This window comes from Notolabrus celidotus, chromosome 3, assembly GCF_009762535.1.
Source record: "Notolabrus celidotus isolate fNotCel1 chromosome 3, fNotCel1.pri, whole genome shotgun sequence".
Classification (NCBI taxonomy): domain Eukaryota; kingdom Metazoa; phylum Chordata; class Actinopteri; order Labriformes; family Labridae; genus Notolabrus; species Notolabrus celidotus.
Genome location: NC_048274.1, coordinates 9,280,342 through 9,293,561, shown reverse-complemented (window position 1 = coordinate 9,293,561; position 13,220 = coordinate 9,280,342). Strand labels below are relative to the sequence as shown.

At 38.7% G+C, this 13,220-nt stretch overlaps 2 protein-coding genes across 2 annotated transcripts; both read left to right on the top strand.

Annotated features, from left to right (window-relative positions):
* LOC117810622 (chemokine-like factor) lies at positions 1–3,280 on the top strand. The gene is made up of 4 exons (XM_034680536.1): positions 1–206; positions 649–804; positions 931–1,026; positions 3,016–3,280. The coding sequence occupies exons 1-4, from the start codon at positions 120–122 to the stop codon at positions 3,124–3,126; spliced, it is 450 nt and encodes a 149-aa protein (XP_034536427.1). The 5' UTR covers positions 1–119; the 3' UTR covers positions 3,127–3,280.
* Positions 3,281–3,359: 79 nt separating this feature from the next.
* On the top strand, positions 3,360–13,018 carry cmtm3 (CKLF-like MARVEL transmembrane domain containing 3). Its single transcript, XM_034679063.1, has 5 exons — positions 3,360–3,668; positions 9,969–10,124; positions 10,227–10,322; positions 10,956–11,073; positions 11,415–13,018. Exons 1-5 carry the CDS (start codon positions 3,552–3,554, stop codon positions 11,441–11,443), a joined length of 516 nt encoding a protein of 171 aa, XP_034534954.1. The 5' UTR covers positions 3,360–3,551; the 3' UTR covers positions 11,444–13,018.
* Positions 13,019–13,220: the final 202 nt, after the last annotated feature.

Below are 13,220 nucleotides of genomic sequence, written 5' to 3'. Positions count from 1 at the left end.
GCTGAAGCTGCTGGTGTGAAAACATTGCACATTTTCTTGCAGTCATTTCCTTCACAGCTACGAGGAAACAGCTTCAGCAAACCGACAGATGTGATTTGCACCTAAAAAATTGTTTCATCATGTCAGAGGAACAAAATGTAACAACTATGGACGTGGACACAGCTTTTCTGAAATCCAAGAGAGGGATCCTGAAAGCAGCAGAGATGGTGAGAAAAGTTTAAACTCATTCAGTGTGTAGAATAGTACAGGAACAGCTTTCAAACCTGCTGCCTTAGGTTGTGAAGATACAGAACATGAAGCGATAAAGAGAAGCGTAACAAAAGAGGGAACAATTGGCTGGCAAGGTTAGCTCTTGACTGCAGCGACTGACTTGAAATCACCTAACTTTAGAGCTAAAGAACGAACAGCTTTATGTAAAAATGTGATGTGGAAATAAACAGAATCTCACTTCCTCTTTGTCTATTTAAACCAGAGAGCTACATGTTGTATGAAGACTGTGTGAAACAGAAGATACAGATTGATAGAAGTTAGACGCTCAGGAAAAGCCCTTCAATCCTGCAAGAATGTGAAAGAATAAGATTGAAGAAATGTTCTCTTTGGTGCTTCTGTAACTTCTTTCTGTGGATTCTGTCACTTCTTCTGTTTCAGGGGACTCTGTTTGTGGCGTTTGTGTGTTTCAGTGTAGCATCCACACCAAAGTACATCACAGCCACGGCACTGGAGTTTGTGATCACCTTACTTTTGCTGGTGCTTTACGTTCTCAAACTGAACAAGAGGCTGACTTTCTTCTTCTGGCCTCTCATCGTGGGTGATGTTTTACTGCAAAATATTATCACATCCTACAACTTTGGTCATGCCCTATTCTGATAATAAATCCTCCTGTGCATGTGGCAGATACTCTCTGAGGCTCTTCTCTGTTCCTCTCTGCAGGATGTTTTCAACTCAGTGTTTGCAGCAGTCTACTTTCTGGTCCTGAGCTTGTTGGCTTTGACTACGTACACAAGGACAGGCACACTAGTCGGGGGGGTGAGGAGAACTTTGATTTATTGCTGTATTTTTACATTTTTATTTATTTGACCTTTATTTAACCTTCTCTTTTTCAAGAGCATCCTGGCCAATATAGGCAGCAGCACAGTTCACAGAGTAGCCACATATACAAACATGATACAAGACATTAAAGCAGCTGGAGTCTGGCGAGTCCACAGCAGCAGAGATCCAGAGGAACCTATGAGACAAGGGAGTTCAGGGACTCCAGAAAGGTCTATGGTTAGTAACTTTAATGGGACAGGAAGAGTTAAAGTAAGAGACAGGCAGACTTTTGCTTTATGGCAAGGTGCTCCATCATGCTGGAAAAGGCATTCTTCATCATCAAACTGCCCTTGGATGGTTGGGAGAAGTTGCTCTCGGAGGACGTTCTGGTACCATTCTTTATTCATGGCTGTGTTTTTAGGCAAGATTGTGAGAGAGCCCACTCCCTTGACCGAAAAGCAACCCCACACATGAATGGTCTCAGGATGCTTCACTGTTGGCAAGAGACAGGACTGATGGTAGCGCTCACCTCGTCTTCTCCGAACAAGCCTTCCTCCAGATGCCCCAAACAATCAGAAAGGGGATTCATCAGAGAAAATGACTTTACCCCAGTCCTCAGCAGTCCAGTCCCTGTACCTTCTGCAGAATATCAGTCTGTCCCTGATGTTTTTACTGGAGAGAAGTGGCTTCTTTGCTGCCCTCCTTGACACCAGGCCTTCCTCCAAAAGTCTTCGCCTCACTGTGCGTGCAGATGCACTCACACCTGCCTGCTGCCATTCCTGAGCAAGCTCTGCACTGGTGGTGGCCCGATCCCGCAGCTGTAACACCTTCAGGAGACGGTCCTGGCGCTTGCTGGACTTTCTTTGGCGCCCTGGAGCCTGTTTGGCAACAATTGAACCTCTCTCCTTAAAGTTCTTGATAATTGGATAGACGGTTGACTGAGGTGCAATCTTACTAGCTGCTATAAACTTCCCTGTTAGGCCCTTTTTGTGCAATGCAATGATGGCTGCACGTGTTTCCTTGCAGGTAACCATGGCTAACGGATGAGGAACAATGGTGTCATGCACCATCTTCCTTTTAAAGTGTCCAGTCACTCAATCATGACAGATTGATCGCCAGCCTTGTCCTCATCAACACCCACACCTGTGTTAATGTGTGTGACACCTGTGTGTCATTGAAATGATGTTAGCTGGTCCTTTTGTGGCAGGGCTGAAATGCAGTGGAAATGTGTTTTTGGTGATAAAGTTCATTTTCAAGGCAAAGAGGGACTTTGCAATTAATTGCAGTTGAGCTGATCACTCCTCATAACATTCTAGAGTATATGCAAATTGCCATTATAAAAACTGAAGCAGCAGACTTTGTGAAAATTGATAGTTGTGTCATTCTCCAAACTTTTGGCCATGACTGTACGTGTTAGGAGCATAATGTTCTAGAGGGGTAATGGGGCACAATGAGCTCTTTAAGGTATGAAGGTGTCTGACCATTTAGAGCTATATGGATCAGAAGTAGGATATTATGGGGCGCAAGCGTAGAGAACACGGGAGAGATGTGCTCTCTTTTCCTAGTTCTAGTTAGAACTTGAGCTGCAGGGACCAGCCTCCTCTTGGATTGAAAACCCCAGTTTCAGTTTCAGTCTTCTCACAAGCTGATCAATATGACATTTAAAAGAAAGAGAGAGATTAATCGATCAGAATGTCAAGATACCTGTACAGAGGTACAAACTCAATCTGTGTCCCTGAGAGGTAGAGATTGAGGGCAAATTTGTTGGTTTAGATTTAGCATTTGAGAACTGCATGCTCAGTTGTGTTGGGCAGTTTTTACTCTGTCTGCAAAACTGATCATATTAATGCTGCTTTGTTTGCAGAGACTCAACATTATCAAGTCCTGAAATAGTATATGTCACTCTCACTCTTTCCAACTGCACACCGGATGTGTTTTCATGTAGTGTGATGATGCATTCATTTTAAATGTGCTCTCTGTTTGCAGATAGTTGCCATCCTGACAGTTGGTCTGCTGTGTGTGGACCTTTACATGCTTTTCAAGAACATCACCTTCAACAAGCGGAGAAGTGGAACACAGAATCAAGAGCAGCAATGAATAAATTAACTGTAGTAACTTGATGCTTTCTGCATTGTTTAGATTCCAGCTGTGATCCGCACTGCTGCTCAGACACTAAAACATGTGTTCATGTTTGAAATAATAAATCTTGTGAAATCAACACATATCAATAAAGATTTTCAAAGCTCTGTGACATCATGAGTTGCATATTTCCCCTGAGTGGCTCTGGGCTGTGTGCTCTGCAGCTGGGGGCATCGCATTTCACATCTGGAGAAAGCAGATGTTGCGCTTTTTGGGAGCTGGCCTCGCGCTGCGTTTCCGCGCTGTCATTGTTTCCGTTTCCACCTCCGAGAAGCTTCACGCCTCCACACATCGCTCGTGTTTTGCCTTCAATCCGTTACGTTACTTTGAGTTCTAGTGCTGTCTTGAAGCTCGAGAAGAGATTAACTTTTTTTAGTTCAGCCATGGGGGACATCGAGGCTCCCAGCTCGACTCGGCCACGCCAAACAGTCCTCTCCTCGGTTCTTCCGAGCAAAGAGTTCGTCTCTTCGAGGAAAGGCATGCTGCTTATTGCTGAAGTGGTAAGAAATGACCAGAGGAGTCAATATAATGAAACTAATGCATGTAGATGAGCCTCTGCTCGGCCACTGCGCACGGAATCTAGCGCGCTGCGCTTTTGGGTAGTTTTTGAAAGTTCTGTGTTGTAACGACGAGCAGCTTGAGTCCACATTTAGACATCCTGACTGATTTACTGTCATGTTGAATATGGGTCAGTCAGTTCCCGTCACAAGGTTTTCATTAGAAAGGGAGGGGCTGGACTGGTTTATAGAAGCTGTGAGATAAAACAAGACCGAAGACATTCATTGTCCTCTGCAGAGTCAGTGATGGAGCTAAATAACAGCATGTCTCCTCCTACAGTCTCTTCTTCTACTTCTGTGTCAGTGTTTATCATGATATGAAATGCAACATAAGATAAGTTGCTTCTTTTCTTTTAAAGGAGGGTTTCAGCAAACAGGAACTGAGTGTCCATGGTGTTGGTTTTGGCCATCACAGTATCATGCAGTACTTGTGGGAGGGGTCGTCAGTCACTGAGCACACAGTGTGACTGAATGGACCCTCATGTTTGTTTTATCATGTGACCCTCAGCTCATGTTGGACTGTGAGAGAGGACTTATCTTTCTCACAGTCACATCCTCCTCACTGTAACCAGAACATGAAGCCTGCAGCTCAGTCTGACTGCGCACACACACAAACACACAAAACAGCCTCTTGACTGATGCTTAAGAATGTGATCTTCAGCCTTGAGCTAAAATGCTTCTAACCTCTGTCCTCTTTTCTTGCACGGAGGAGTAAAACTTCAGAGCATTCATGATGTGACACATCTCCTGAAAGAAAGACTGTTTCTGCTAAAAGCAGGAAACAATGCACTTTATAGGAAAGATGATATGAGACACGGCTTTGAGGTGAATGCAGATGTGCTTTTAGACAGGAGTGTTGTTTGAATGAAAGTGGCTGTTATTCACTGTGGGTCATGATCCAATAACAGAAGTGATCACATGACATCCACACACCCCTGTTATCAACTCTGTTAAACAAATTCTTGGGGCAGGCTAACAGTGAGTGTGTGAGAGGAAACATGGGATTCAATTAAACATAATTTGTGGTTATATGGACAAATTTTTTGGACAAACAAAACTGATTTCTGCCTTTAATATGTGTGAAAAACAATCTGCTAAATTACATTTGATTCAGATATCCATCTGGGAGATGTTTCCCTTCACTTTAATATGAAATGAGTGAGTGAAATATTATTTGTTCTATTAACATAATTAAGAAAGTTCAATAGCATGATGTTCATTCAAAGTTATAGTGGACAGATGTACTACATTTCTGTATAATCCTTTTGATGTACAAGTTTTACAGAGTAGACTTCATATCTTATTTTCAAAACTATAAACACAAACAGACTGATGCTCGCAGCCAAACCAGAGAAATAAAAGTACCTGATTAAATCAGAGCAAATAAAACACAGTCTATAAAAACTATTGATAAAAAACCCAGGAACTACCATGACTGTAACATCATTCAGAAGCAGAATTTATCAACATCTGACAGCTTTCTTTGTTTTGCAGATATGAGTCTGATTTATAAATTTGTACATGTTAAGGCACCACCGCCACTTAAATAGTGTGTGTCACTCAGCAGGAGAAAATCTAAGCAAACTGCTTTTAAATTATTTTTAAATTATCTGCTTTGTCATTCCAAGCTGCAGAAAAGTGGGACTCAGAGACTTTTGGGAGCTTTTGTATCTTTAAAACAAAACTAAAGGTAAACCAGTCATCGCTGACTTGACCTTTGTATACATCAGTCTTATAGATATATGTGTTAATGTGACATACTTTGAATATTTATGCAACCTTAATTTAAACTCTTTGGTTGCTCTCATTCACAGTGACGTCGAGTGACACACAAGTCTAATCCAGTTACACAACAAAGTTCAAGGTAAAAACAGAGGAAGTTGTACAAATGCAAATGCAATGATAAAAATTTAGAAATCTCCCATAAAACACATGATGAAGCAAAGACATTTACTGAAAACAGCTGCAGAATGATTCACAGTGGTTTGTCAAGAACCGATAAGAAATCATTCGCTTCCCACAGATCATTGGAAAGTTGGTTCTGTTTCTGTACAAGAAGCCATTTTTCTGTGGCAGTTTGCACACAACATTAACACTATGATCAAACAGAAAATATATTGTCTTTTAGATTGTTTGTATTGTGTGTTCTGAGATCTTCGGTCCCTGTGGAATAAACTAATAAACTAATAAACTTAACTTGCTATTTAACAATGATACAAGCGTAGCTTTGTCTGTTGGTTAGCTTCTGCACTAAAACAGTCTGGTACATTTTCTTACAAAACTTCTGACCAACAAACCTTTATTACCCAACACAGTGACATCTATTCTAAGTCCATGTGAAACTTGTTACTGCTCTGACCACTCTCAACTTCTCAACTTTATTTATAAAGCGCCTTTCATACAGACAAGCCTGCACCCCTAGAGATGGGTGAAATAATAAAAGACATCATTTAAAAAATGCTTAGAGATTAAAAAAAATCAACCCCCTAGTTAGATTTGTTTCTATTATTTTCTCCCACGCAGTTAATCTCAAACTACCATCCTATTCACTACAATTAAACACACCAAGAGACATACGCCCACACACACACACACACACACACACACACACACACACACACACACAGCTTTTTAACATCCTCAACGCACAATATTACAATACATTGTTAGTTCCTGCTCGTCACGGTTTTGTCCCCTAAGTGTTCACTTGTTGTCTTATATTTCACATTGTTTTGTATTTTATATATTGTATGTTAATGTCTCTCACCCTGCTTATATCTTTCTGCAACACTTAAATATTTTTTAAGCGTAAAATAAAAATATAAATTAATACAATTCATAAAATAAGTAAGGGTAGAAAGAAAAAATCAGTTTAAGTTAAAAAAGATCAGATAAATATAAGAAATAAATAGATAGCTAAATAAATAAGATTTAAAAAATGTTAAAACAATTATATAGAACAGAATCTTTACGTTTTTGAGTCAAAGCCAAAAATCTGAATTCTGGCACATCTAACAAATCCTCTCCTCTGGCCTGGATACCCCTGCAGATTAAACTGCAATACTAATAGTACTGTTTTAGATTGTGCTATATTTCATTGCAGAATATCTGATGAGGATATTTTGAAATCTTAATAAAAAATGAACTAGTTTGCATTCCCAGGAACTCCCTCTGTGTTTCAACAACTGTGTAAACTCCACAAACACCGTTACGTTCAGCTGAAGGTCTCCAGTTTACAGGGTCACTTTTAAAACCGTAACACCGGGAGAGACGCATTCGTGGTGGGCTTAGAGAAGACTACTGTTACAAGCTGCTTAATCAAGTCAATCAGCTTCTTCTTTTGAAAAGTACACATACATACAAAAAAGATAGAACAAATAAAAACAAATGAAAGAAAGAGAAATGAAGTCAATCACAGATGTGTGATGTTATTGTGGACAGCAGGCAGAATAAAAACACTACGGTTAATCTACCAATCAGACGCGTTCAGCATTGCAGGCTCTGCCCCCCGAAAGCCCCGGGACCTTTGAAAAGTATAACCCCCCTAGCAGGGGCTTTTTATGGGGGAGATTATCTACCCCTGAACTAAATTTAGACCCTGGGTCCACCGGTCGAAACACATGTAGTTCCAGGGTAAAGTTCCTCTGATCGAAAAACGCCTTTTTTTGGTTTGGCCCTTTTGGATAGATACTTGAGCACTCAGAGACCAGAGTTTAATGTATATGGTAGTTAAAATATGTGTAACAATAATACAATTATAAATGTTTTATCCTACACTCTGTGGTAGCTTCCATCTTCATATAATTATCTCCCTTGTATTTACTGTATTGTGTGTGACTCCCTTGCTGTGGCTCATTCGCTGTTTTGGAACATAATATCATCCTGCTATTGTAACACAGCAGCATTTTATCAACCCACTAAACTGCAACATGTGTCCTCCTCAGAACACACAGCTCATAGCTCTATCATTCCTGTTAGTATTAGTCAGACACATATCCTGCTGAGCGTGCATTATTATACACAGTGTGTCAGGCTCCAGTGTAGCTCTCATTAGGCCTCTCAGTCTCAGCCAGAAACAGGCCCAATAAGGAGTGTGGAATCACAGTGGGTTGACTGAATGTGCTGCAAAATTATTGTAACGTTTGAAATATTTTCAGAATGAAAACAAGATGTTAAATAATGGGACATGTTGTAGTAAATGTATGCAAAGTGTGCGTTCTTCCTGGGTGGTATGCATGTAATGTCTTTGCAGCCTTAATGTATCATGTTTATGGGAGTTTTTAAGCTAACATATGCACATAGAGCAAGCTGCATTACTTTTAATACTTGCCCTTTAATGAGACTTGTTTGTATAAGAAATAACAAAACACCTACAAGAAAGAGAAGTTTGGAATTAAATGAATAAAGCTGGAGCTGTTGAGCTGTCTCACTTTCAAGACAAATCATGAGAAATAATTTAGTGGGTGTATTTTACTCGGTTGTATACAGAAGTAAGAAATGTACCAGCTCATTTAGCAGTGCGTATAAATAGTTTCCTGCAACATCTCAGAACCCAAGACTTCACTTAATTTGCAGACATGCCGGCGGGTCTACTTAAAAAACTTGAGTCTTGTTATCTGCAGCGTTATCACAGGTAGATCTGATAGATCCTTGACAGGAAGCTGCTCAGTAGCAGTGCCTTTCAAAGAGCAGCAGCTGCAGCAGTCTGGGTTGAGTCAGGGGGAGTTCCTAACCTCAGGGCAGTGTGGGATGACTGAATGAGACAAAGACAAGATGGCCGGGCCTGGCTGAGATTACAGAGTCTGGACTTGCTGTCATTCTGTGTCCAGCCCTTCTAATGGAGGGCGTCAATCACAGAGCGCACTCATTTACCCGCTCTGTAACTACTAGTGACTCTGCTTCACTGTCTTCTTTCATTTTTACAGCTCTGTTTTTGTGGCTGTTTATGGGACCGTGTTTGTGTGCGAGAGAGACGAGGGGGATGCAGTGTAGCAGTACACAAGCCTGTATGAATAAACATTGTGTCTTAACAACTGTATCTCCCCACAGGAAGTGGGCCTGAAGCTGTGATTCGCTGTCTCACACAAACACTGACTTACAGCTTCAGGGCACTGAAACATTATCTGACAGAGGAAAGATATAAAAAGAAGAATTACATTTTCTTTGGATTATATATCCCACATTTCCCTGAGAAACAAACATACACAAGTTCAAGATTTTATTTTTCTGGTACTTAGCCTATAAAATTGTATTTTATTGATTTTATTGTGAAAACTTTATTTTGTTTTTCCAATTTTTATCTGATTTTATTTTATTGATTTTATTGTAATAACTTTATTTCATTTTTCAGATTTTATTTTATTGATTTTATTGTAATAACTTTATTTCATTTTTCAGATTTTATTTTATTGATTTTATTTTATCAATTTTAATTTATCTTTTTGATATTTATATGATATCATTGTATTGATTTTATTGTAATGATTTTATTTTTATTTTAATCCATTTTATTTTAATCCATTTTATTATATATTTTTTTATTTTTCTGATGTTTATCTGGTTTCATTTTATTGATTTTATCACAATTATTTTATTTTATTGTTTTTTCACAATGATTCTATTTTACTTATTTTATTGTAATATCTTATTTAATTTTATTCTAATGGTTTAATTTTATTTTTCTTGATATTTGTCTGATTTTAATTTAGGTTTTTTATCACAATTATTTTATTTTATTGTTCTTTTTTCTTAATGTTTTTATTTAATTTGTTTTATTGTTATAATTTTATTTTATTGATTTTATTGCAATATTTTATTTTATTGATTTAATCTTAATTATTTTATTTTATTGATTTTATTGTTATATTTTATTTTTGCTGATTTTATCTTAATCATTTTATTTTATTGATTTTATTGTAATGATTTTATTTGTATGTATTTCTTATTACTTTCCTCTATCTTGTTTTAGCCTTGCATCATTTTACCTATTGCTGTTATTTTCTGTCTCTGGGGGTTTTTTTTGTGAAACACTTTGGGCTGCATGCTTGAAAGGTGCCATATAAAAAAATTAGTTGAGTTGAGATGTGAGAAACCAATATGTTCTTCAGTGCCTCTTGGGTCTAGTCTCAAACAAACTGATACTGAAGGACTTACCTTAAAGCTACTGTCTAAAATGTATAGATATATCTATACGTACGGTACACACTGCATTAACGTTTCTCTGTGTTTCTGTGTTCTCTTCAGGCTCTTTCCTTTGTGTCCTTTGTGTGTTTCGCGGCCTCCGCAGCAGCAGCCTTTGTGACCGTCCCCCTGATAGAGTTCCTAGCTGCTCTCTTCTTGATGTTCGCTTACTCCACAAAATTTAACGAGAGGTTTAAAGGCTTCTTGTGGCCGCTTATGGTGAGATCAAACTTCAATTAAACATATATTCCTTACTGTGAGTATTAAGAGAAGACAATGTGAAGTATATTTTATTCCTTTCTCTTTGTTTCTTTCTTGAAGGATTTCATGAGATGTGTGACTGCATCTATCATCTTCTTCATCATCTCCATCATGGCAGTGTCCAAATACGTGGACGGTGCTTCTCAGGCTGCTGGGGTAGAGTTGATTTTTGAATCATTGAATCAATCAATCTTTATTTATAAAGTACCAAATCCCAACAAATGTTATCTAAAGACTCTTTCCAAACAGAGCAGGTCTAGACTCTATGTTCTATTATTAACAAAGAACCAACATCAAGACAGGAGAAGATCCAGTCCCATCTGACAGACAGGACTCAGTCTGATCTCATCTTAATCCACCATGAGCAGAGCACTTTGCAGCATTTAGCAAGTTACAGTGGCAAGGACAAACTTCCTTTAACAGGCAGAAACCTCCAGCAGGACCAGACTTATGCGACACACATCTGCGATCTGCGATCTGAGACCTTGTGGGGTCGGACAGAGGAGATGAAGAGAGAGAGAGATTATAGTGGTGAGAGTGATAGTAGTAGTTGAAGCAGCTGGAGTCTGGCAGGGTAGCGACTCAGAAGAACCTACGAGACAAGGGATTTCAGGGACTCCAGAAAGGTGTACGGTTAGCAACTTTAATGGGACAGGGGGAGTTAAAGTAAGAGACAGGCAGACAGAGAGAGGGTAAAGAATCATCTTTGTACCGCAACCTCAGTTCCCATTTCAGCTGTGGTTTGTCACTGTCTTAAAGTCAAGTCTCTCTTTCTCTCTCTCTCTGCAGGTGTTTGGATTCATTGCCACCGTCGTGTTCGCTTTCGATTTTTACCTTATCTTTAATGAGCTGGCCAGTTTCCTGAAGCAAGGAGGGGAGTCCAACGATGAGCCATCAAGACAGCAAGGTAAGACCTCAAACAAGATCTGATATATACCTGTATAAGATATTAAACTTAATATCTTGGACACATTGTTTGATCCACAGTACAACATATCCATCCATCTGTTAAAGCCTCAATACATGAAACTGAAACACCCAGAGAGGAGTGAATACACTTAATGTGAGCAGCATTGTTCAGTGTGCCAAAGTTGGCACTTACCTCCTCACACTCATTTCCCCTCTTCTGACGAGTGCACCATTTATATTTCGGAACCTTCCTGCATAAAGGTCAGAACACGTCTCACATGGCCTCTCATTCTGACAGCAGCTGCATGTTTTCTTGTTTGTTTCTCATTTGTTTCCTAGATGACTTTTCAGACTCTGATTCAGACTGAGATCTGACTGGATCCTTAATGGGACGAACGCTCTGCTGGAGAAACGAACGACAGCTGATGATCTGCCGTCTGCAAAGGTTACATAAACACTGTGTTCAGTAGAAACCATTTCATGAACATACATACAGTCCTCTATGGGCCAGTCTGTTTTTATTTGCCCAGACATGCATCAGCTGTTTTAGATCATTTAGGAAAATATAAATGACATACTTATCCTGAATATGAAAGATTGTAAAGCTGTGAAAATTGAGCTCTAGGGAGTTGTTTTCAGGATCCACATGTGGGAGCATATGATTGAATCTTGAAAGATAAAGCCTTGGACCTGCATTAATTGTATTTACTACTGAAGAGGTTTAGGGCCACTAGAAAAAATAAAATAATAATAAGGTGCAATATTTTTTTATTCTGAGAAAAAAGTCAGAATTGTGACGTTAATCTCATAATTAAGAAATATATATTTCACCATACGTTTTTAGATATTTAAATTTGTTATCCAGTGGCCCTTATCCTCTTCAGTATATTTACAGACATAAACCACAACACTAAATTAATCTCCTTCTTGAAAATGAAAAATCTTGATTGCTTCAATAAAAATAAAAACAGCAGGCTCAAAGTTTGTGAGTGTTGCATTATTACCATTCATAAATTCACAGTGTTACTATAAAACACACATCATAGTGTGTGTGTATATTGAAGAACAGATTGGTTGCAGGTTGGCTGGTGACAACCTCCGTCCAACTGTCCGTCCTCTCTGGTGTGGCGGTTCTTTCTGTGTCATTAAACTGATTAAATGTCACTTTTTTAATGTTTTATGAACGTAAAACAGAAACAATGACACACAATCAAACTTTTTTTAATCAAACTTTAGACTAAGAATTTGTTTGTTCGCTGTATGTGCTTTCTTTCTTCGACCTGTGTTCGTGTGTGTGTGTTTGATGCCTCAAAAGGAGTTCTAATTTAGTCAAATGCTGAATATCTTAAGTGTGAATCTTTGTTTGTATTGAACTGCATCTTTTCTTGTGCTGGTTTTGGTTTTGGTTTCCGGGTTTCAACCACATATACTGCCACTACTGAGGGGTCAAAGGCACTAAGATGCCACGTGACTGTTCTTCTAGTTCACACTGCACCACAACAGGAGATTGAGCAATGTCATCAGTGGCTTTTATACCAATGTGGCTTTATGCTGTCATGCACATTCGTCATACTCATGGTTACATAATATTCACAGAGCTGAAGTTGCATAAAGTCCTTTTCATCATTGTGCCCTCTTTTGGTAGGGTTTGGTAGAGTTGTGATAATGTTGTGTGAATATTAAGTTTAAATAATGCACAGAGGAAGACCGAAGCCAAATGTCTCATTGAGATTAAAATTAATAAAATAATTTAAATAAAATGAATCCATATTTTTAACCTTGGAGAGCCATATGTGATCAAATCTGCTGTGCAAAAAAAGTGAAAAAAATTTGCCTTCACTCATTGTATTTGTAAATACACTTTAAATCTTCATCTTTTTTTTCTGTAAAGCATTCATGTGCTACATTTTTTAAATAAAATCCTGAACTCTTTTCAAAAATGACCAAGTTAAAAATGTTGTGAGATTTTTTGTTACACCCATCCAGAAAAGACATCAGGGTAGTGGAGATGCTTGTTGGGATACTTTGGGGGAATGATGAAGCCAATCTCATATGTTCTGGAACTGTCAGGTTATTGTAGATTGTCGTACCTAAAGTCTCTAAAAGTAGTATGGGAGGTCGAGCCTTCAGCTAACAGGCCCCTCT

Excerpts from the sequence above, each read along its gene's own strand:
- cmtm3 (XM_034679063.1), top strand. The coding sequence starts at position 3,552 with ATGGGGGACATCGAGGCTCCCAGCTCGACTCGGCCACGCCAAACAGTC. Across the intron at positions 10,323-10,955 it reads GTGCTTCTCAGGCTGCTGGG|GTGTTTGGATTCATTGCCAC; the intron begins GTAGAGTTGATT and ends CTCTCTCTGCAG. Across the intron at positions 11,074-11,414 it reads TGAGCCATCAAGACAGCAAG|ATGACTTTTCAGACTCTGAT; the intron begins GTAAGACCTCAA and ends TTTGTTTCCTAG.
- LOC117810622 (XM_034680536.1), top strand. The coding sequence starts at position 120 with ATGTCAGAGGAACAAAATGTAACAACTATGGACGTGGACACAGCTTTT. Across the intron at positions 207-648 it reads TCCTGAAAGCAGCAGAGATG|GGGACTCTGTTTGTGGCGTT; the intron begins GTGAGAAAAGTT and ends CTTCTGTTTCAG. Across the intron at positions 805-930 it reads TCTTCTTCTGGCCTCTCATC|GATGTTTTCAACTCAGTGTT; the intron begins GTGGGTGATGTT and ends TCCTCTCTGCAG.